This window comes from Camelus dromedarius, chromosome 2 (assembly GCF_036321535.1).
Source record: "Camelus dromedarius isolate mCamDro1 chromosome 2, mCamDro1.pat, whole genome shotgun sequence".
Classification (NCBI taxonomy): Eukaryota; Metazoa; Chordata; class Mammalia; order Artiodactyla; family Camelidae; genus Camelus; species Camelus dromedarius.
Genome location: NC_087437.1, coordinates 13,893,176 through 13,917,051, shown reverse-complemented (window position 1 = coordinate 13,917,051; position 23,876 = coordinate 13,893,176). Strand labels below are relative to the sequence as shown.

General features: G+C 34.4%; 1 protein-coding gene across 1 annotated transcript in view; it reads right to left on the bottom strand.

Moving 5' to 3' along the window:
* The window catches only part of DNAJC13 (DnaJ heat shock protein family (Hsp40) member C13), a 109,670-nt gene that overhangs the window by 73,849 nt on the left and 11,945 nt on the right, over positions 1–23,876 (bottom strand). Inside the window, exons 2-9 of the mRNA XM_010987812.3 lie at positions 20,263–20,343; positions 8,674–8,749; positions 7,579–7,728; positions 7,108–7,149; positions 4,066–4,266; positions 1,729–1,935; positions 1,540–1,635; positions 1,075–1,166 (exon numbers count right to left, since the gene is read on the bottom strand). Coding sequence (XP_010986114.1) covers positions 1,075–1,166; positions 1,540–1,635; positions 1,729–1,935; positions 4,066–4,266; positions 7,108–7,149; positions 7,579–7,728; positions 8,674–8,749; positions 20,263–20,330 — 932 coding nt within the window. The 5' untranslated portion in view covers positions 20,331–20,343. The remainder of the gene's footprint in view (positions 1–1,074; positions 1,167–1,539; positions 1,636–1,728; positions 1,936–4,065; positions 4,267–7,107; positions 7,150–7,578; positions 7,729–8,673; positions 8,750–20,262; positions 20,344–23,876) is intronic.

The following is a 23,876-nucleotide window of genomic DNA, read 5'->3' as shown; positions in this document are numbered from 1 at the left end:
TTTTAATTTTCTTTTCTCTAATGACTCATTATTTTTCATATGTGGCTTTTTTTTTTTTAAATCATTCAGATATCTTCTCTGGTGAGGTGTCTATGAATCTTTTGTCAGTTTAGCATTTGGTTTTTGGTTTTCCAGTGTTGAGTTATAAGAGTTCTTTGTATATTCTAGATGCAAGTCTTTTATCAGCTCTACGTTTTCCAAATATCTTCTTCCTGTTGGTGGTTTGCTATTTCCTTTTCTTAATGGTGTCAAGTTTTAGTCTAACTTAGTCTAACTAATCAATTTTTTCCTCTTATTCAGAACAGGAGAAAATATAACCTTTTACTCAAGATGCTGTTCTTGTTGACTTTAGATCAAAAACTTTCTATGGGAAGAAACAGTTACTGGACATACTACAGAAAATGAAAACACTTCAACAAAGTTGTACTGCAGACAGTGGTAAAACTGCCAGACTGTTTCAACTACCTTAAAAACGGATTTGCTCTCAGTCCATTTAAAACAGGATGGGAGAACTGCCTGGAAGGTAAAAACTGCCCACTCCATGATAATGGCTTAGTAAAAGAAGTCAGATTCGTCCATGATAGGACAGCATTATAAGTGGGTTTAACTTACAGGAGTTCATGAGCTACAGCATCTCACAGATATTTGTACCAACGGCCAAGTCACAGTAATATAAAAATATGCAGGCATATTCCACTGTAAAATTAGTAACCAGCCTAACAGTACTAACTTTTAAAAATCTTTGAGTATATTTATTTTAAAGTAACTTGCCATTATCGACAATTTAAGAATGACAATGAAAGGTGCTATTTTAAAATATTTTAAAAACATAAGTTTGAGAAACATACTTCATTTTCAGCCTTTCACTTAAAATCAAGTAATCATTTTTATACTCTTTAGAAATTTAAAAACTAAATGAAGGTTATTTTAAATATGCAACAAAATAAAGTTGTCTTTTCCTAAGTTACATAATTCTAAAGTTCTAAATTATAAATCCTTGTTTTTCCTCTTTGATGAACTACTTTGCCTTGCATATACTGGGATTTCAAAAGCTAGATGAATTAAAAAAAATACCTCTCTGTTGAAGAGTATTTCCGTATTTGCCCTTTTATAAATTCAATACTAAAAAGTTGTGGATTTTCCGAGTCACAAACCAATGCAAATACCTAAGGAAAACAAAAACTAAATTCAATGAAAGATGTTTAGTTTTATGGTATTTCCTTAGAAAAATTACATACCATCATTTAGCTGACAAAAGTAGTTTAAAATGTAACTTGTTTATAATATCAGAATTTAAGAGCTTTTTAAAAGTCTCATTCAAATTTGCATATAATTACTGAATAAAAAGTTTCATTCATTGTACATTTGAACAAAAATTTTGTAACATTCATTGTTCTAAGATCAATAAATACAATAATGTGAAGAATACAGATTCTTTGTTTCCCATTCCTTAGGCATGAAAAATATTAAAACAAAGAATACTATTCTAATTTATCAATAGGAAGAAATCTCATTTAACGTAATATTGCTGAAACTTACTTCTCCTAATGGCTTCAATGTTGCAATATTATAGGTTGCTGGATCACGTTCTACTAAACATGTTTCTGTAAGTGCTAGAATTCTTTTTACAGGTTCCTTCAAACAAAATTGATACGTATTAAAAAGTTATTGAAGAAAAATGTCAGAATTAGATGAACAACTTTTTTATTTTTAACACATGGATCTTACCGAATGTCTAGGTGATATTTTTTGGACTACAAACTCTGCTAAAGATGTGATGGATTCATCAGTGCTGTATTTCCCAAAGCGAAGATTCAAATATTGCTCAAATTCTAAAGGTTCTTTTCTGATCCGCAATGAAATACCTATGTAGTTGCCAGCATGATCTATCGCACTTTTGATAATTTCTTCTCTTTGCTCTGATGCAAATAAATGCTGCACAAATTTTGAAATTTACAAAGTCAGGGTTGAAATAACTAAAATGTGACCATATTGAATCAACTCACAGTAAAGAGACTGAAGGAGCAATTCTAGTTAAAAAAAAAAGAAGGTAGATCTTATCAGAAGTAAATTAGTAGTGTATGTGGCTGAAACACTATTTCTAAATTAAAATCACAAAGTCTGGGATAGCAAGCCTTGCAAATAATCACTGAATGGAAATTAACTCATAACTTCTCAGAGTCTGGTTCTCATTACTGTGTGGAAACAGCACTCTGGGGCTTCCAAGAGAGGCCCCAAGGGCCCCAGCCAAGTCCAGTTAGGGTGGTAGGTACTATGTGGGCAGGATTCCCAGTTTCAACTAAGGTAGTTCTGACTTCATCTGTTTTTATACAGTGAGCTTTTTTACAAGATTACCTTGAGGAACGTTTCAATGTTTACAAGTCATTTGCCTATGAATATTACAAATCAACCTCCAGGAGTGTATCCACAAAGGTTAAGGATGAGGTATTGGTACTTGCATTTGGTACCTGGAAGCCAGAAATGCTTACTGTCCTGCAAAGGGCAGGGCAGGAGAGTCCCACACAAGAAAAAACTGTCATACCTGTCATACCTGTCATAAACTGTCACACCTAGAATGCCATTAGCACCTCTGCTGAGAAACACTGAATCAGATCTTGATTTTATTCTCAGCAGCTTACTGTCATCACTATGTACGCAGAAGGTACCAGGTTTGTTGAATTAATCCATCATGGTTTCATATCTGTAGTGAATTGACTCATTTTAGCTAGTGTCTTTTTAAAGGCAGAGAGTATGCTTATAAAGTAGATGATTATTAAAACTGCTTGATGCCATCAAGCAATAAAAAATGTTAGCAACTGAGGAGTATCACAATTCTCAGCCTTAATGTTTTACCTTATGCACTGTAAGGCTTGGCTGAAGTACTGCGAAAAAGTTACTCTGTTAAGGTCTGTGAGGCCATATTCCTGTAATTAAGTATGATTTCCACCAAAGGGTTAATCATAGATTTCCACCACCCAGGGAAGAGACAAACCTTTGGACACCACTATGAAAGCAGGCTTTAGGCTGATTTAGGGTGGGAGAAAGAACAGATTTTCTCTTTGGGCCTTCATCTTTTGGGGCTAGACTCAGAGGCTGCAAAATATCTACATGTGTATTCCTGGATGAGGGACACTGGGATGGTACCCATCATCACCTGGGTAAAGAGAGAAATCTAGGTTGGGAAAAGGCCTATAACTTTGAAGAGCTAAAATATTTTGTAGTCAGATTATTCATACCCTGCATCATTCTTTTTGCTTCCCTTTTGCTGCCCTCTAGCTCCTTGTAAGACTAAAAGACTTGCCTTGGCTCTGCTACTCAGGTATGGATAATTTATCTACAGAACACTTAATCTTGCAATAGTGTTCCCAGGAAATTAAGGTAGCTACAGGATTTAAAATTCTCAAGGAGAAAGGATTCTTGAGAGTAAGTTCAGTTGAGTCTCTTCATGTGGACACACTCATGCTCATCTTTGAGATGTGGGGTTTAATTAAGGAAGGCAAGATGTTCCTCGTAAAAATAAAAGATGATCACCATCTACAGCTCAACTTCTATGCCAATTAACAAACAGGGTCCCAGCATCTTAAGTGGCTTCTGCTGTACCCCACAATTTCCATATAATTCAGAATTTCAAGACAAAAACATGCAATGAATTCCAAATTTGAAGTTGCAATGAATATGCAGATTTCTGGGCAAAGGAAAGACGACTATTTAAAAAAAAGATTTTAAATTACTTTTTCAAAGAAAGCTTTCATGTAAGACATTAATACTAACAAAAATAAAACCGTAACTACCACTTATTAAATATTAAGCCACACACTGTGCTAATAAGCATTTTATAATTACCTCACCCATTCCAAAACAAAAACAAAAACCCTATTTCATGCATGGTACTCTCCTCATTTTAGAGACCTGCAAATTGAGATTCAAGCTCAGGTCTCTGATACCAAAGCCTGCACTCTTAATACCAAACTTCCTCCCAGAGGACTCACAAGACATTTCAAAATGAGGTGTAAAAACTGTGCTTTCCTTCAAATGGTTGTGTCCCTTTTCAAAAACACTACTTACCAATCTACTAAATCCTCCATAAAGTATACAAAACCCTCCTTGATAATCAGAGAGATCTACAAAACCTTCAATATTTCTATAGTCGTAGGAACAGAGGACTCTGTTGGTTGCAGGATTGATTTGGTCAAAGCCTCCTGGAGTTACTTCCAAAATGACAGGTTTTCTTACATCACTCCAGTGATGCTTATAGCAATTATATCTCTAGGGAGAGAGAGAGAATAATACTTTTAGATTCTAGATATTTTAGATTCATATTTAAATTTACCATAAGATATAGTTACATTTAATGTATCAGTCACTGCTGAAACAACCAAAAAGCTAAACAATGTTATAAATATTTAGAGCTACTATCCAAGTTGTTAAAAACATTTTTATTTTAGCCATTTGGAGGTTTGTGTTTATTCAATTAAGAATGTTCACACTATCTGAAGACAGTATATCTTTTTTAAATTAACAAAGTTTTGGGGGGAAGGGTACATTTTGGTGGTAGAGTGCGTGCTTAGCACGTAGGAGGTCCTGGTCAAACTCCAGTATCTTCATTAAAAATAAGTAAATAAATAAATAAATAAATAAATAAATAAACAAACAAACTGAATCTCCCCACCCCAATAAATAAACAAATAAATAAGATAAATTAACAAAGGTTTGGGTTACAATATTTTGGGAAATAATTTTAAATTACACATATGCAAATCCATAAAAAAATTTTTTTAAAGGCAAATCCTAAATACACGTGTTGTCCTGAGTTTTATTAGGGAAAAGATTTCAACTTTCGTTGATGGATCCTTTTAATCAAGTTAGCTATGGAAAAGAGCTAAGGTCACATCAGGACTGCTACAGTCTTCAATTTAAACAACCCAAGCCATTTCAGTACATTAATGTAGAGTTTCTTTCTATACATACCAAAAAACTGAAGCCTCAGTTTGACCCTAGGTTTTTCTAATCACACCAATGGAAAGTTATCTTTAGAAATTTGATTACTTGCATTTACAAGTAAAGTTCCATTTAGATAATACTCCTTTGTAAATTAAAGTATTAGTATTAAAAGTAATTACAATGGTCAACATCCATTTACTACTCAGTTTTATTCCTAAAAAGAAAAAAAAATGTTTAGTTCAGGCTGCTAACTAAAATGATGTGTACAGAATAATTTAAAATAAAGGCAAAAGGAAGCAAGAAAAAATAAAGATAACAAAATGTCAGATATGAAATGAACACTTCCTTGTCCACCGAAAAAGTCCAAAAGTTTTCTCATCATCAATATGAAAAGAAACACATGGTCAGTTATATAATTCTTAAGGTAAAAATAAATTGGATGTTGCTGAAGAGTACTATCTCTAATACTGAAATAAGAGATTCTTGTAAGTGTTCAGAAAGACACTAAGGCATTAAACAAAAAAACACCTCCACTAACACTCCAACACTGAACCAGCAATGAGCTCCATTAAGATCGTACCACGTCAATCCTCTCAGCACTGCGGACCTACAGCATCATGCACATTATGGTTTCATTAAAGGAATGCTGCAGAAAGACAAAGGGCCTGCATTAACACAAGAGCATATTTAGAGCTTTGATTCTGAATTAAAGGATGGAGCAGTGCCACACCCCTAAAGCAGGAGTCGGGGGGTAGAAGGGAGGCCATAAAAATGGTGCCTTCCCCAGCTATGCCTGTTTATATGCCCCTAGCCCACTCTGCAGGCTATTTCCCATTCCTCCCAGCTGATAACCACCTGTGAAGTAATTAAGATTTGCCAATGGAGACACATCGCTGTCCTTCAGGATCGTGGGTGCCGCCGAGACAGACGTGCAAGACCCTGATTTAGAGTGCAACTAGGGGGAATGGGGGGCCCGAGGCCAAAATCAACTTATGTAAGAGTGCTGCCCTTCAGACAACCCTCTAGGGACACTGCTTCCACCACAAAGCTCTGAAAAGTTTTAAATTGTTGAAGTTAACTGATACAAAGAGGAGCTTATAAGCAAAATCTGTAAGTATGCTTTTGGAAGCTGTTGTTTTCCAAACAGAAGAGAGATACAGAAAACTCAGCCATTAACAAAAAATAATTAAAATAAGCATACCAAATTACGATTTATAGAAAATCTGACTATGGCTTATCAGGATAAGAATCAAGCAGTTCACCAAATGCCATTAAGCTATTTTAAATGGCTCCTGGGCAACCAGCCAATTGCTCGAGTTGAGATCAGTGAGGCTTCTGGGATACTAAAACAAGGAGCAGAACGTCCACAGAGAGGATGAGGGCTTCAACAAGACAGGGGCTCGGCGCTGCCAGCATATCAGAATTCAGTTCCTGCCTTTCGTCAGAAGCTAGGGTTCTGGACAATGCGATGAGTCTAAGCATTACTCTGTGTACCACCCCCCTGCCCCCATTATAAAAGCAACACCCTCTCATGGAAAGAAAGAAATTGATGAAATCAAGGGAATGAAAAAAGCAACAACTCCCATTTCCCCTCCCCAGAAGGTCTTGATCTAGTTTAAATGCTGCTGTGACATGACTAGAGAAGGCTTGGGCAAGTTGATTCTAAAAAGCAACCATGACGTCCTCAAAGCTGTCAGCGCACCAGGCAAAGCTTCATCACTGGCCAGATCCAGTGCAAGAACACACAAAGAGACAGTATCAATACACAAACCTTCTTAAAACTTTGTAATGCTTCTGAAATAGGAACCTCATACACCAAGCAACGACTGCATGTTCCAACAAGTATTATCAGCAGTGTGAAGCTTCTGCTACTGTTCATAATACTGAATAAAGACTACCTAAATGATTTAAGTATTATTTTCAATGCTCCAGAGTTCTGCCTGAAGATTTTTTCCCCAACTATCAGCACTAACAGTCTTTAGTCTAATTACTCACATTTGAGTTTCCTGTTAAACTACATTCATCTATCACATGGCATCAGGAGACGTTAGAATTGTTTTTTCCCTCTTTAGCTTTGCCATAAAAGGAACACAGAGATCATGGAAGGATTTCTAAAGGCAACATTTGAACAAATAAAAATTGATATTAATAAAGTTAAATACTTGCCCTTCCTGTTATTTTTCCTTCTGAAAAATCAGTTCTAAATCTCTGAAAGAGAAAAACATAAACATAGTTTAACAACAGACTGGTAAGGAAGACTCACAGTTCAGTACTGTCTATTCAAAGTAAGTAAAATCCCAACTTGGTAACCTTGAAATAAAAAAAGGTTATAGTTTAAGGATATTCAATAAGAAGTATATGGCATTTTATTGAAAAACAGGAATAAATTAGACATACAACTGCTTTGCCATGTATAATGCTTTTTAAAAGACTAAAAACTAGGAAATACAAAGCATTTTACAGAATTTCAGTAAGAAAAAAGTAGAAGTTTCAAAGTGCCAAGTTAAAGGTCAAGAAGAAAAAAATAAGCACACTAGGAACAGGGGCTTAGAACATTAATATCTGTACTTTAATGTAACTGTTTCAATAAAAAAGAGAAGAGATAAATTAAGTGTATTAACATGGAACAATTCTTACCAATGCTTCTGTAAGAAGTTCTGTTCTGTGCTCTGTAGAAAATTTTAATGTTTCTGACTTTTTTCCACTGCCTTTACGAAATGTGAGGTTGAACTCTGTTCCTTGCCCTTTTCCAACAGGGCTGATGCTGCAAATGTCTCCATAAGGCCACTAACAATAAGAAAGGAATTCTTTCATCTGGTGTTACAATATATGAACAGCAACACTTATATTGACTACTTTACTTTCATAATCACTGATTAAATGAGAAAATTTTACAAAACAGTAATGAAGTCTAGAAAATGTTTTTAATTGCGTTAATTCTGTAACACAAACTCTTTTAAACATTTTCAGTCATCAGAAGACAATTTTAAAAAGTCCTGTCTTGGGGGAAGGGTATAGCTCAGTGGTAGAGTGTGCGCTTAGCATGCACAAGGTCCTGGGTTCGATCCCCAGTACCTCCACTAATAAATAAATAAACCTAATTACCCCCTAAAAAAAAACAAAAACAAATTAAAACCAAAGTCCTATCTGTATTCCAGTTTCAATGATTACTGACATTAATCCAAAGCAATTAAAATACACAGACATGAAAAGAAGTGGGGAATAACATTTTATGATTACCTACAAATCTGTAAGAAACAACAAAAAAGGTTATCTATAAAACATGCCTAATTTAGAATTAAAGTAAACCAGAATATATTTAAAAATGTTCACTTATCCATGTTCAGATTAATCTTGCCTTTATAAACAGTAACTGTACTTTCACGACAAATATTTTCCAACTAGTCACTTGTGACTTATGCATCCCTGTATTATAGTAACAAAACTGCCTTTAAAATTATAAAGAACTAATTTACAAATTTTACATTAAAAATATGGCTAAACTCAATAGTAAGATATCAAAACGTTTATACCCTTTAGAGCCTAGAAAAAAGCACACACATGCCCCCTTTATTTATTTATGTTTGGTCCTGAACATTGAGCATTATATAAGTATATTAATCTTTTTCAGATTTGACATTTCTAACCTAAATACTGATTTCAGGCCAGTCATAACTTGGCTTTTAAAACTCAGAGTTCAAACAAACACCTAATAGCTTCTAAGATGATTACCTGATTTGTTACTTCTAAGGTATTGGGATTATATGTAGTAACTGCATGGGTTCCAACTGAAAAGACACGCTTATACCTACAAAGGAAGACAAGTATTTAAATTTAGTCCTAAATAAAAGAAACATTTTATAAGAAAATACATGTAACACAAAAGGAACATTTCAACCAATAAACTGAAATGTATTGACTGATTGATGGTAACTAAATACAACTTAGTTTTATATTCTCACATTTTTAATGTTCTACTGGTAATAAAACCCATCCACCACCCATTTTGCTGTGAAAGCATAATAAAATCCTTAAATAGAAAAGTATGACATATACAAACAACCTTGTGTTGTTAGTGTACATGAAGTTAGCAAAGCACTGCCAGAGGATGCCAAAAGATTCTAAATGGGAAAACTTTATTAAAAAAAAAAAAAAGTCACTGTACACTATGAATTCTTTCAAAATATCCTTTCAACAAGACCATGATGCAATGAAGGAAAAGCTATGGCCTACAACTGGTCCGTCACAGTCCTATTCTGGAATTTAAATTTCTATTTAAGCAGCTACCTACTAAATGTTGCAATTTTATAGAAATAGGAAGCCTGCACCACAGACAAGCAATTTTCACTTCTCATTTCACTTTCTTCACTTAAAGCAACAAATATATCTAAAGGAGAAAAACCATTTGGAAATCAGTAATCCTTCAGAAGAGGGAAGAATTCATAATAATAAAAGTGGAAATTGAGTTAGAAAAACTTATCTAAAAGTGAAGAATTAAACTGAAAAAATGAATAGGAAAATTAAAATTAAAATATTTGGAAATAAAATAATAAAATAGATCTAAAAAAACAAAATTAAGAATGAAAGAATTTATAACCATAGATATAGAAAAAATAAAAAATAATATATGTAAGTTTACACTGATAAATTTGAAAATTAAGAATAAGTCAACCACTATATAGAAGAATTTAAGAAAGCTGCAAAGAATTACATCTTACAAAAGCACCAAGTTCAAACAAGGAGATGAAACCTTAAAAGAACAAATAAACCCCATGCTTCTTAAATTGTTCCAGAAAAGACTAAGGACAGCGTCTCACTTCTTTCACTGACACTAAACTCCAGGAAGACAATACAAAAAAAGGGGAAAAAAAATACACAAATCTATTTTTTAAATAAATACTAGCAGTAAGAATCAAATGGCATACTTAAAAGTAATACAGCATGACTAAAGATGGTTCATTTTAGGAAAACAGAATTTAATATTATAAAAAGCTATTTATTGAAATATCTATCTGTATTTTATTAAGAGTTTTTTTTTTTTAGTAAAAGATTTTTAATTATCAAAAATGGATGTTAAGTACAATCAGAAGCCTTTTTGATATCTATGGAAAATATCATTTTGTTTCTGCTTTAAATCACCAACACAGTAAGAATAATTACCTTAAACCGACAGCCATTATCTGACTCAATGGTAACACAGTAGGAGTATTCCCATCAAGATCAAGAGAGCTCTTTCACATTTTAATTTCCCTGTTACTCACTTTTTTCTAATCAGTCTATTATATAATAAAAATGACAAAATTTCTATTTTGGGGAAAAATGATAGATCTTATTAAACTTTACCATATATTCATACAAAAAAGTATTGCTATATTACAATTTCCCCCTCTAATTTCATATGTCTAAAGTGGAGTGGGAAACTATCTAAAAAATGAGAGCCCTTCTTTCTAACATAAAAACATTCATCTGCTACTTTCTAAACTGGAGCGAGAGTTGAGGGACTGGTTAAGTGGATGAGGATTTACACAGTTAGAAAGTCTCAAAACCTCAGAGGCTTAATCAATTAATGGGAACAAAGGAAAACAAATAAAATTTTCCTAAATCAATATCTGCCTTAGAAGACTGCACAATGAAATCAAATTTATGAGAGAAATGTGAATTCACAAATTCTAACTTCAGAATCACCTTGAGAGTCAAACACGCCCATTTTTATAATCCTGAAATAAAACTACAGAATTTGTTTATTTTACTCTAGAAGCAAAAGCATAAGAATTAAATGCCTGCAATGTCCCAAATGTCAACTGATGTTGCACATTCAAAAAATCTTATTAGAGGATCTCAGTTAAGAAAATACCCCTTTCAATTCTACACTTACCTCCTCCACACAACTAAGCCCTCTCTTAACATTTTTCTCATGTATCTTTTTCATCCTGATTAGTGCTGTGCAAGAGGACTTTCCAAAATGATGGAAACATTCTATACCTACACTATCCAATAAGGTAGCTACTGAGCACTTGAAATGTGGCTAATGAGCAACTGAATTTTAAATTTTATTTAAAGAGTCACACATGGTTAGTGGCTAGCTACCTTAGAGAAAGCATATCCTAGATTCTGCAGCAAAAGGTCCCTGAAGTGAGGTGCCAACAAGGCCCAAAATACTGCCATGACTGGTAAACTTGGAGCTATCTTGCAGATACTGAGCTCTAAAGCCTCCCTAGGAAGAGAGTTATAAGAAAATTCTTAGGAGAATTCCATTCCACTTTCCTCTTTCCCTTCCCTTCTTTCGAAGCGTTCCCCGTGCTGCTCTCCTCTGCAATGGCTGCTGTGCTTCCCTTTAAGGTTAGGGCAAATACTTGTAGGTCATTTAAAAACCTTCCCAAGCAGCCCTAAACCTTCAAAGATTACCTAAAAATCCCCTTGGATATAAGATTTAGAGATTAAAATCTAAATGAGCTTACATGTGTGGTATGTTAGTCATACTTGCGATTTTAGATTCTTTTCCCTTAAATTTTACTTTTACTGAGTTGCTAGTGTCCTAAGTTGAAAAGAAAAAAGATTTCAGAAATTCAAGGAGGTACTTGTCTTCTTATCTTTGAAACTCTAACTCCTAGCACAGTACTCAGCACTGCATACAGCAGGTGCTCAGTAAATGTTTATCAAATAGCTAAAAACAGACGAATCTATCCAATAACAAGTCAACATGCATTCAAATCTGACCTAGCTTACCCTCGCTTTTAAAAGAAACTATCAATCAGACAGCAATTAATACCACATCAGTTTTTTTTCTTCATGACCACTCTAACACCAGGAAAAGACTAAGTTTATGTCTTCATGAAGAAAATACTCACATTTTATTCACTATCTACAAAGAAATTGCCATTTTTAAATTACAGTAATTTAATTTGCAATTCTATGACTATGAGATAAATTTGTTGGCTAATTCTTAAAAATTATCATACTAAAAAACAAGTGCTTATTGCAAAAATAAAGCTACATAAAATCAAACTACAAAAGGAATAAAGACTTAAGTAGACAAAATGAAAAATTTATGACAGATGACCCCATATATATGATATGAAGAAATGTAGAAACAAACACCCTTCCTCCCAGCTGAGAAATGAATATTCATTATTGACTGTATTTACTGCACTTGTTTCCTTTTCTTCAGAAACTAAACTTACACACATCGTTAAATGCCTATAGGGAGTAGGCGTTTCTTCCACTTCTTAAGTTTTCACCATTCACAGATTTATTCTAATGTGATAGCCTATTAAGAAATGACTTACATTACCCATTAACTTGAGGTCACTTAGAATCAGGAAACTAAAGTTACTCAAATAAATTAGAAAGTGTTTGAGGCAACTAACTGCCTTATCTACGGGGCATTTTGCACTCACAGCAACCAGTGATAAAGAATTGGGCGATAAGAACAAGAAAAAGACGTTGTGCTAATAATGGTCGTGCTGATGAAGATAAGAAAGACCGTCTGAGAGTGCAGCAAGGCCACTGAAGCAAAAGCTGAGGATCTACTTCAGTTTTGGAGAGGTGATGTTCAGACTTTTGAACAGACTAAATTTGCATTAACTTACATGAAAACAAACACACTCCTGTATTATTTTAATTCCTGAAAATAAAAATGTTACGCCATTCTTAAACTTTCTCGTCCTTATGGATATTGCTTTCTTCTTTGAAACAACTTTTTATAATATGATTTTTTTCATCTGGCAACTTTTTTTTTCATGGAAGAAAAAACTAACATGTCAGATCAGAAACTGCATATTAAGTATTGCTATGGATTGACCTAATATTAAAGAAGCACGTAAGACTGTGCTGTGTTCCATGATATGGCAGTGAATAAAGAATCCCTTAAGGACACAGTTTCCTCTGGAAAGGCATTTTATTTGCTATTTAGTTAACTTAATTCAGACATCTGAAATAAACTTCAAAGTACTAAGAGTTAACATACTTGTCAGTCATTGTTTGAAAGTTTATTTCAGACTTGAATACTCTTAACTAGCTTGTATCAACTAGGCATGTACAATAGTATCAATAGAAAGAGACAATACAAAGCCACTGTCCACCATCAAAGTGTCATACATACTCTTTCGCACAGAAATGCGTATTCTTCAGTTCTCTCAAAATAGAGAAAATTCAATGTTACTTTCTTTTTGTAAAGTACAGAAAAAGCTTGCATTTATTATAAAATAATGGTTCTCAAATTTATTGTGATCAAAAACCTTTGTGCATTACTTTTAAGATTAAGATCCTCAGTCCTTTCAAGTGAATAGTCTATGCAACAGGCCTCAAATAATCCAAATCAGAGTTGGAAGACAGCTTTCAATTTATCCTGTCTAGTTCTCGTAACACACTGCTTGAGCCCTTACGGTACCCTGGGTAAAGGTGGCTACTTTTAATTGTTCACTGCTGGTACAAAGGAACAAACTACTCTTCCCTAAAAGTAATTCTACTCATTTCCCAGTACTGCAGATATTGGCCATTGTGCCTTAGTTCTAAGTCAAACATACACTTCCCCACAAACTTCTCCCTCTGGTCCAAGTTCTGTCTTTCAGCTTCACACAAAGCATACCTAATTTGTCTGCCTATCAGACTTTCAATCTGAATTCTCTCCTGGGTTGAACACCTGGTTCCTTCAACCTTTTAAAAATAAGATTTGGCCACCAATTTCTAGAAGCCTTTAGGATTCTCACAGAATCAAGGGTTTTTCCTTTTATTATTAAAACCTTGAGAATCTAAACTAAATTTTAGTCCACCAAATAATGTAATCAGGGATAACTGAAGTATAAGGCTTCTCAAAGAGTTAAGAGATTAACGGTAAGCATTGCTAAAGAAGGCACTACAGTTTGGTGGTTAAGCCCTTAAACCCGCTAGTTCTGGACTCACACTGCCTGGGTTCAAATACTGTCTGAACTATTCACTGTCTATGCATTCTCTGATAACTTGCTTAACTGCTCTAAGCTTCGGTTTCCTCATTTGAAATGTGGATATATACGCATACTTACCTCATAATGTGAGAATTAGATAATTCATGTAAAGTGCTTATCACTTACTGTTTATAATTAATAAATGTTATTTTTATTGCTATTATTCTGCTGAGAAAATCTCCCACTTCTCTGAGAGGAAATAAAGGGCATCTCATGAAATGTATTTTAAGGATTTAAATTCCATGACGCAGGGTCCATATTTTTTCCAGTTCAGATGGGGCTTTCTTTTCAAGACTTTTTTTTTTTTTAAGAGCACTTTTAGGTTCCCAGTAATATTAAGCAGAAGGTACAGACATCTCACATACACTCCCTGTCCTCACCTATGCACAACCTCCCCCATTATCAACATCCTCCACCAGAGGGATACATCTGTTACAACTGCGGAACCTACACTGACCTTCACTATCCAGCAAAGCCCACAGTTTACATTAGAGTTCATTCTTGGTGTCCTACTTTCTATGGGTTTGGACAAATGTAAGGACATGTATCCATCAATACAGTATCACAGAGTAGTTTCACTGTCCAAAAAATCCACTGTGCTCTGCCTATTTACCCCTCCCTCCCCATTAAATCTTGAAATCCACTGATCTTTTTGCTGTCTCCAAAGTTCTGCCTTTTCCACAATGTCATATTAGTTGTCATACAGCATATAGCCTTTTCAGACTGGCTTCCTTCACTCAGTAATATGCATTTAAATTTCCTTCATATCTTTTCATGACCTGATGGTTCAATTCTTTTTAGCACTCAATAATATTCATTGTCTGCGTGCATGTACTAGTTTATTTACTCATTCACCTACTGAAGGACATCTTGGATGCTTTCAAGTTTTGGTAATTATGAATAAACCTGCTATAAACACTGTGTACAGGTTTCTCGGTGGACATGTTTTCAACTCCTTTGGATAAATACTAAGGAGTGTGACTGCTGGATCATATGGTAAGTGGATGCTCGGTGTTGTAAGAAACCACCAAACTGTCTTTCAAAGTGGCTGTACCATTTTGCATTTCCACTAGCAATGAATGATAGTTCCTGTTGCTTCACATCCTTGTCAGCATTTGGACTTGCCAGTGTTCCGGATTTGGCTATTCCAATAGATGTATAGAGGTATCTTTACATTTATATTTCCTAGATGGCATTCCCTGATGGCAAGTATCTTGTCATGTAATTATCTGCCATCTGTGTACCTTCTTTGGTGAGATCTCCATTAAAGTCTTTGGCTCATTTTTTAATCGAGCTGTTTTCTTAGTGCTGAGTTTTAAGGGTTCTTTCTATAACAGTTCTTTTATAAAATATGTCTTTTGCAAATATTTTCTCCCAGCATGTCTTTACAATCTCTTGGAAGTGTCTTTCACAAGCAGAAGTTTTCAACTTTAATGAACTCCAGCTTATCGATTCCTTTTGTCATGGATCATGCCGTTGGTATTGTATCTAAAAAGTCATCACCAAATCCAAGGCCATCTAGATTTTCTCCCATGTTACTTTCTAGGAGTTTTATACTTTTCCATTTCACATTTAGGTCTGTGATCCACTTGGAGTTAATTTTGTGAAGGATTTAGAGTCTGTGCCTAGATTCATTTTTTTGTATATGGATGTCTAAGTTTTCAAGTTGTCATCTGTCAAAAAGACTATCTTTGTTCCTGGAACTAGCTTTTAATAGAGCATTGCGTGTAAAATGTAAAATTCCTATAAGTAGATGTGATCCCATTTGCCCTTCTGGGTGAAAGATATTCAAATTCCAGACTGCCTAATAATAAGCACAAAGAGATGTACAAAGACAACACAAAGAGAATTCAGGATGGACGTATCTGAGGTTTAGAGGCTGGAAGGGTCAAGAGCTAAAATCCACAAAGCAGGAGAAAAAAATCGTCAGAATTCCTAGAATTATCAAAGACTGGTGAGGTGTGTAAATGCCTGGCAGCTGAAGAATCTTCTCTTGCAAGATTCTATCCTCACAACATAAAAAAGGTATAAGAAATTCACCAGCTTCCCTTTCCCTCAACTCTTCTCTCAATTTCCTGTATCTTAGTCATTGCACAGGCTGTCTATAAATGTAGTGGGCATCTGCCAATGAATTTCAAAGAATGATCACCATATATCCCAATATACTGAAGTTAAAATTCTATTCGAGGGGGAGGGTATAGCTCAAGTGGTAGAGCAGGTGCTTAGCATGCAGGAGGTCCTGGATTCAATTCCCAGTAACTCCTCTAAAACTAAATAAACCTAATCACCTCCCATGCTACCAAAATAAAATAAATACAACAATAAATAAATAAAATATTTTAAAAAATCCTATGCAGATACTAAAATGTTACCCTTAAATTCAGAGCATTTGCTACAACTAATATATGCAAATATTAAAGGGATCCACAGGTAGATTTTACCTGTAATTTCCATCCAGAAAAAATAAGTACCTGTATTTTCAACATTACTGTGAAGTTTTCCATAGTGCATCTGCACTTCTGCTTTAACTGAAATGTATGCATCTTCCTTCCTAACAGAAATGACTTGCCAGGCCAAAAAGGAAACTTTGCTGTTTCATGAAAGAACAGTGCCTTTGACCACTGAAATCTATTCACCCTTCCTGCTCCTTCCAGAACAAAGATATAATTTAACTGTGTACTTTACAAGTGGGAAAATGACAAGCATAGCAGAAAGGCTACTTTGCTGGCCAAGGAGTTTATATTGATGGTGGACAGATTTGAATTACTAAAAAATATGAGTAGTGGCTGCAAAGTGAAACATGAAATTATCACAAAGGTAAAATGAAATGGGTCACACGACTATCCCTAAGTTAAATATCTGGAGAGGTTATCTTTAGTTTAGGCACATGAAGAGAAATACTGCCACTATTAGTAACGTTTTTCTGAAATGCTGGGGTTTGTTTAACCACTTGAAGCCCTAAAGCCCCCAAATCACATGCAAAATTGGTTGTATACACACATGTTTCTAGAGAGAGGGTTCAAATAACAACTCTGAAACAACAGGAAAATTTTTGTTGGTCATTTTTTTTTTCATTAAGACTAATGAGAAATACTTTAAACTTAGAATTGACCACATAAAATAGGTAATACAATAAAAGTTTCAGTGCCACATAATAATATATATAACCTAATGAAATAATCATCACTATCTGGGAAATGGAGGACCTTTCCAGAAGAAATTAAAAGCTTCAAGGCATGTACACTGAAACAACAAACACTGTTGAAAGAAGTTTCAAAAGATCTAAATGGAAAGATGATCCATGTTCATGGATCAGAAGACTTAATATTGTTAAGGCGGCAATACTCCCCTAATTGATTTACAGATTCAGTACAATCGCAATCAAAATCTCAGCTGCCTTTTTGGTAAAACTGAGTACTGACTCTAAAATTCAGACAGAAATAAATGCAAGAGACCCAGAATAGCGAACATAATTTGAAAATTAAAAAAAAGTTGTAACCTAAAACTTTCTCATTTCAAAACTTAGTTCAAAGCTACAGTAATTAAGACAATGCGGTCCTGGCATAAGGACAGGCACACAGATCAATGAAATACAATTGAGAGTTCAGGAATCAACCTTTACATTTGTGATCAATTGAAGGTTGTCAAAGCAATTCAATGGGGAAAGAACAGACTTTTCAACAAATGGTGTGGGGAAAACTTGATATCCACATGCAAAAGAATAAAGCTGGATCCCTACCTCCCACTATACACAAAAATTAATCAAAATTATAAAAATTATAAAACTCTTAGAAGAAAACACAGGAATAAATCTTGACTAGGTAATGGCTTCTTAGCTATGACACCAAAATGACAAAAGAAAAAAAGATAAACTGAATTCCACCAAAATTAAAAAATTAGTGCTTCAAAGTATATCATCAAGAAAGTGAACAGACAACCCACAGAACAGGAGAAAATATTTGCAAATTATATCTCTATATGGAACTTATATTCAGAATACATGAAGAACTCTTACAACTCAACAACAGGAGGATAAGTAACCCAATTAAAATGATCTAAATAGACATTTCATGAAATACATACAAATGGCCAACAAGCACATGAAAAGATACTCAACATCTTAGTCATTAGAGAAATGCAAATAAAAACCGCAACGAGATACCACTTTGTACCCACAAGGCTGGTTAAAATAAAAAGACAGACAATAACAAGTTTTGGTAAGGATGTGGATAAACTGGAATCCTGATACACTGATGGTAGAATTATAAAATTCTGTAGCCACTCTGGAAAACAGTGGCTGTTCCTCAAGAAGTTAAACACAGAATTATCATGTAACTCTGTATAACATCAATTCTACTCCTAGGTATATACCCAAAAGAATTGGAAATATAGATTCACCCATAACCTTGTATGTGAACATTTATAGCAGCACTATTTATAAATAGTAAAGAAGTGCAAACAATACAAACGTCCAACAACTGATGAACCAACAAAACGTGGCACAGCCATACAGCAGATGTGGCAATAAACAGAAAGGAAGTACTGACATACGTAGAAAGTGGATCAACCTTGAAAACACGCTAACTGAAAGAAGACAGTCAACAAAAGATCACATAATGGATGAGTCTGTTTATGTGAGATGTCCTAAATAAGCAAATACTCAAGACAAAAAGTAGATTAATGGCTGCCAGATGCAGGGGAGGAGGTGGAGGGGAGTAATTGCTAATATTTTTAGAGAGAATATTTTTACTTTAGGGGGGTGATAAAAGTATTCTAAAAGTGATTACTGGCGATGGTTCACAGCTCCACAAATACACTAAAACCACTGAATTGTACAGCTAAAAAGAGTGAGTTTTACGTAAATTTTATCTTAGTAAGGTTGTTATTAAAAACAAAAAAGTTTCAAGGTATAGGTCTATAAATAGGAATGATGAAGGTAAGGAATTATGCTGAGCACAGAAATAATTCTGTTCCAAATAATCACAAGAAAGGAATTAAAAAAAAAAAAAGAGGCTTGTCTTAATTCACAGTCACTATTAAGAACATTACAGTATTCTTCCAGGTGATCACAATTACTGACAAGCTCACAAAGCATGAAGTATTACAATAAGTTTGTTTAGAATTTTCTAAAGAATTAAAGTCTGTTCTTTAGAATTACAACAGTATGCTGTAATTGCATTAAAAACAGAAGATGTATTAAGATCAGAGCAATTTAACACTTGGGGGAAAAATAAGAAAAATTTAAATATACAATTTTTAAAAGGCTGATTCAAAGAAATAGAGATTCATATATACTACAACAGGATATGCCTATTTTCTAACTTTGCTCAGTGAAATTAACTGACAAAAAAAATTTTAAGACAAGTATTCCACAGGGATAACAATTAAGTAATTCATACGACAAGGCTACTAAAAGGAAACAAAATTAAACACTCAAATCTTTCAAAACCGTAATCAGTTTGCTAATGCAAAACAGAAACACTACAGAATTCAAATGTTGCACCATTGTAAGAAGTTATGACACTATTACCCAAGAAATGGAAAGTTAAGAATGAGAACGAAAGTTACTTGTTTTGGGCACATGTCATGTTTTATCTGTCTGAGGCCTAATTGGAATAATGTAGTCACCCATTTGTCAAAGTGTGGCACACTCCTTTTACTACTACTCAAAAGGACCACAGACTAAACCTTTTTGTAATGGTCAAGAGGTGCCAATTCATCGAACACTCAATGTTTTTAAGGCATAATTTTAAAACCTCACACATTCCATATCAATTCTTTTAATCCTTGTATCAATCTGAGGGGTGGGAATTACTACCCCCTTTTACAAAAAGAAAAAGAAACACTTATACCATGGTCTGACCAGGCAAGCTACTGAAAAATGTTGTCACCCTCGCCCAAGGAAAAGATCAAACCTAATTTTTAAATCTCATTACAGGCCTAAAAAAGGACTGCAAACTGCACTATTGGTATATTTTCTCTCATAGTCAAATGGATATAAAATGCACTGATCACACACAGGCTCATCTCTAGGCAATAAAGCTGTGGAGTTAACCTCTGCGACCAATGCATAACCTCGTCATTAACTGACAGCATCCAAGAGCGGGGATAAATGGTTTATTTTCCTTTTAATTGTTATTTTTCATTCTTAACAAATTCCTTTCCAAGACACACAGAAAACCAGAAATATCAAAAGAAAAAAAGAACAATAATTTATTCTAAATGTTACATTTGCATTTAAAATATGCACATATGCTTTTCAGAAGAGAAGGGCTGAATGGTATTACTTAATTGTGTGGTACTACTCAAGATACTGAAAAAGTAATGTTTAAAATAATTTACAGAGGCGTAGAAAAGTAAAACCAACAGAAATACTTACTTTCCCCTCCATGAATGTTTTGTTGTGTAGAAACATGCCAAATCCTTATTTTCCCTAATTATGTTCATTTTGTGCTGACACCTGAAAGATAAAAATATGGATGAAGTCCATACAGCGTCACCCTTAGAGTTTTTTCTGAATCGCCCATACCGTACTTTCACAGCCTGCCATATGGTACCGATTTTAAGACACCACTTCTATAAGACCATGAGGTTTTAAAGAACAGGGGTGGTCTGCTCACCTCTCTGTCACAGCCTTTTACACAACGGATTGTCACAGCTCTCTTCCACTACACTGGATTTCTTGAGGACAAGAACTACCCTCCATCAATATCCCGAGTACAGAGAATCTAATTTAAAATGTTAAAGTAAATAAATCTTTTAAACCTCATATTGCCAAACAATGTCTTAGCACACGACGGGCACCTAAAAATGTTTGCCAAGTGTCTAAAAGGTTTTTGGCAAGCTGCTAAGTGCCAGCCATCCTGCTGTCACTGTCACTTTAAAGGGAACCCGTGTAAATAAGGTTTAATTTAAACAAAATTCTCATTTTAAAAGTTATTCAAGTCCACAGTAAAAAATAATAAATGTTCATAAAGTAACTCATCTTTCATCCTAGCATCCAAAGATAATCACTCTAGCTTCCCCTTCTGTAGCTAGAAAAAGTAATTTTCAACAAAAGATCGTCATTTATATTGCTTAACCTGTCTTAACAGAATAGTAACCTTTTCCCATGGAATTAAATATTCTTTGAGAAAATGATTTCTAAGTCACACGGTATTCCATTGAATGAATATACTAGAACAATGCTACTAAAAGAAGTTTCAAACATCAAAATGAGTTACATGCAGAGAGACCATGTTATGTGCAATACTCAAGATAAGTTTGTTGACTATAACCCAGAAGTGCTTAAATCCAGAATCCATTTATTTCATGAAAAAATTGTAATTTAGCTAAAAATCAACTGGCTATTAATGGAAGACTGGTAACAAATTTTAAAAATACTGCCTCATTTGCTTCATAGTGAATAAAAGTTAAAAATGAATATGGTCATCTATTTCTTCTTTTGTGGCTTGGCTATTGCTTCCTAAAGCTTAATAATTAGAAAAGCACTCTAAGAAATATTGTAAGATACATAACAAAATGTCAATAATGCAAACTAAACGGTTGGAATTATGGTTCACTTAAGCTTTCCTTACATCTTTACTGGTCTAATTTTTTTTTAACCAGCAAATATTCTTTCTATAATTAGAAAACTATTTTCATTCAAAAACATTTTTATAACAGCTTTTTGAGACAATTTACAAACCATAAAATTTACTCTTTTAAAGTATACAGTTTGAAGGTTTTTAGTTACGTTTACAGAGTTCTACACCACCCCTATTTTTAGAAAAATTTTATCACCCCCCCAAAAAAACTCCACTAGCAGCCACTCCCTAATTCCCTTCAATCCTGCACCTGGCATCCACTAATCTACTTTCTGTCACTATGGATTTGCCTATTTTGGAGTCGCATATAAATGGAATCATACGACATGCCGTCTTTGTGACTGGCTTCTTTCACTTAGCGTAACATTTTCAAAGTTCACCCATGTTGTGGTATGGATCAGTTTCCTTCTATTGTATAGATAAAACACGTTTTATTTATCCATTCTTAGCTGATGGACATTTGTGTTGTTTCTATTTTTTGGCTATTACTAATAATGCTGCTATCAACAATCATTTTGTGTGAACATGCTTTCATTTCTCTTGGGTATATACCTGAGCAGCAAAAACATTTTTAAAGTTACTTCTATTTTGAGATTACTTTCTTCATTCCTCCTACTTGTATTCAGCGAGGGCCTCTGTACCCTACACAGAACACTATCCTTAGATATCCATATGGCTCACACCTTCACCTCCTTCAAATCTGTGTCCAAATGTCACCTTTACAGTAAGGCCTCCTATAACTGTCCTGTTTTAAATTGTTACCAGCCTCCTCATCCTACACTCTCTATTCCCCCTAACTCCTGTTCATCTTCCTCCATGGCATCCTTCATAGTCTAATCTGTAACTTATTATATTTATTATTCATCTAATCCTACTAGAATATCCAGAGAGGTATTTTTATCTGTTAAGTTCATTAATATACTTGTATCCCCAAAATCACAAAATCACCGACTGCCCCTGACACAGAACAGGTGTTCAGTAAGTATTTGAGTAAATAAATGAAATCCAGTAATTTCACGGGAAATTCTGATGGTCACTTCCAACTTGATGTTCTAACAGGTACTTCCAAACAAGGTTTTGTCAAATCTGGAAAAACACCAATTCATGCCCTGAGGAATAATAAGAGAATCAAAAGTAACAACAAGTTTAGAGAAGGTTTTATTGCTACCAGAGAGGAAATTTCTCTTAAGAGTCAACTGACATCTTCCCACCAGTATGTATGGAGACAGCTAAATATAGTCCTGTCAGTTGGAGTGTTATTTGTATTTTTCTGGATTGTGTATCTGGGATGACACAGGCAACCGACCAAGACTTATTAAACCAACAAACGTTATCCCTGCCTTCTGAGTCATTTGTAGTAAATGATATTGCTGAAAAGAAACTTAGGTCAGCTCTCTGAGAATGTGTCAAAAAAGTGAAACATTTTAAGCCTACAGATGATACTTTCCCCTTACATATTATAACTAACGATTGGAACAATAGGGGGAAAAGGACAAAAATGGTGAATGGCTGAAATGGAGTTTCATATCAACCATATGAAGTTAGAGTGGAGTCTGGATTCCAAGTTCATAATTTAACATATCGGAATGCCTGACTCTATACCAAAGGCCTATCTTGGGAAAACTGACCAGAAAGAAAATGGGTTTGAGTGAAGACAGGCTGATATTATGGGACTTTAAAAGTAAAATGAAAGTGAGAAAAAAATAATAAAAGATTTTAAAATGACAACCACAAAGAGCAGACCCAGGAGTAAAGAATATCCCTACTAAATCCATGCAAGGGGTAGGGGGGAATAATCTCACAATAACAAAGCAAGTTTAAGAATTAAAAAAAAAACCAAAAACCTAAAGAATGACCTCATAGTATCACTGCTATGGAGGAATAAATATGTAGCTCAAACAGATCTTTTAGGAGGGAAATTAAAACAAGTTCATGTAAGAAAGCTTGTCTACAACTTTTGGGGGATGATAAAAGCACTAGACTCCAGAGAGCTCCTAGGCTAGGACAGATAAAAGAAGAAAGGGAGAGAAGATATAACACATTAACATAAAATCAAACTACTAGATGACATACAAATGGCCAACAGGTATATGAAAAGATGTCACTACCAGGGAAATGCAACTCAAAACCAAAAGGTATCACTTCACACCTGTTAGGATGGCTATTATCAAAGAAACAAAAGACAACAAGTTTGGTGAGCATGTAGAGAAACTGGAACCCTTGTACACTGCTGATGGGAACGTCAAATGGTGCATACACTATGAAAAACAGTATGGAAGTTCCTCAAAAAATTAAAGAACAGAACTACCAGCAATCCAGCAATCAAACTTCTGAGTATTTATCCAAAATAATGGAAATTAAGAGCTCAAAGAGATAGTACTCTCATATTCATTGCAGCAGTATTCAT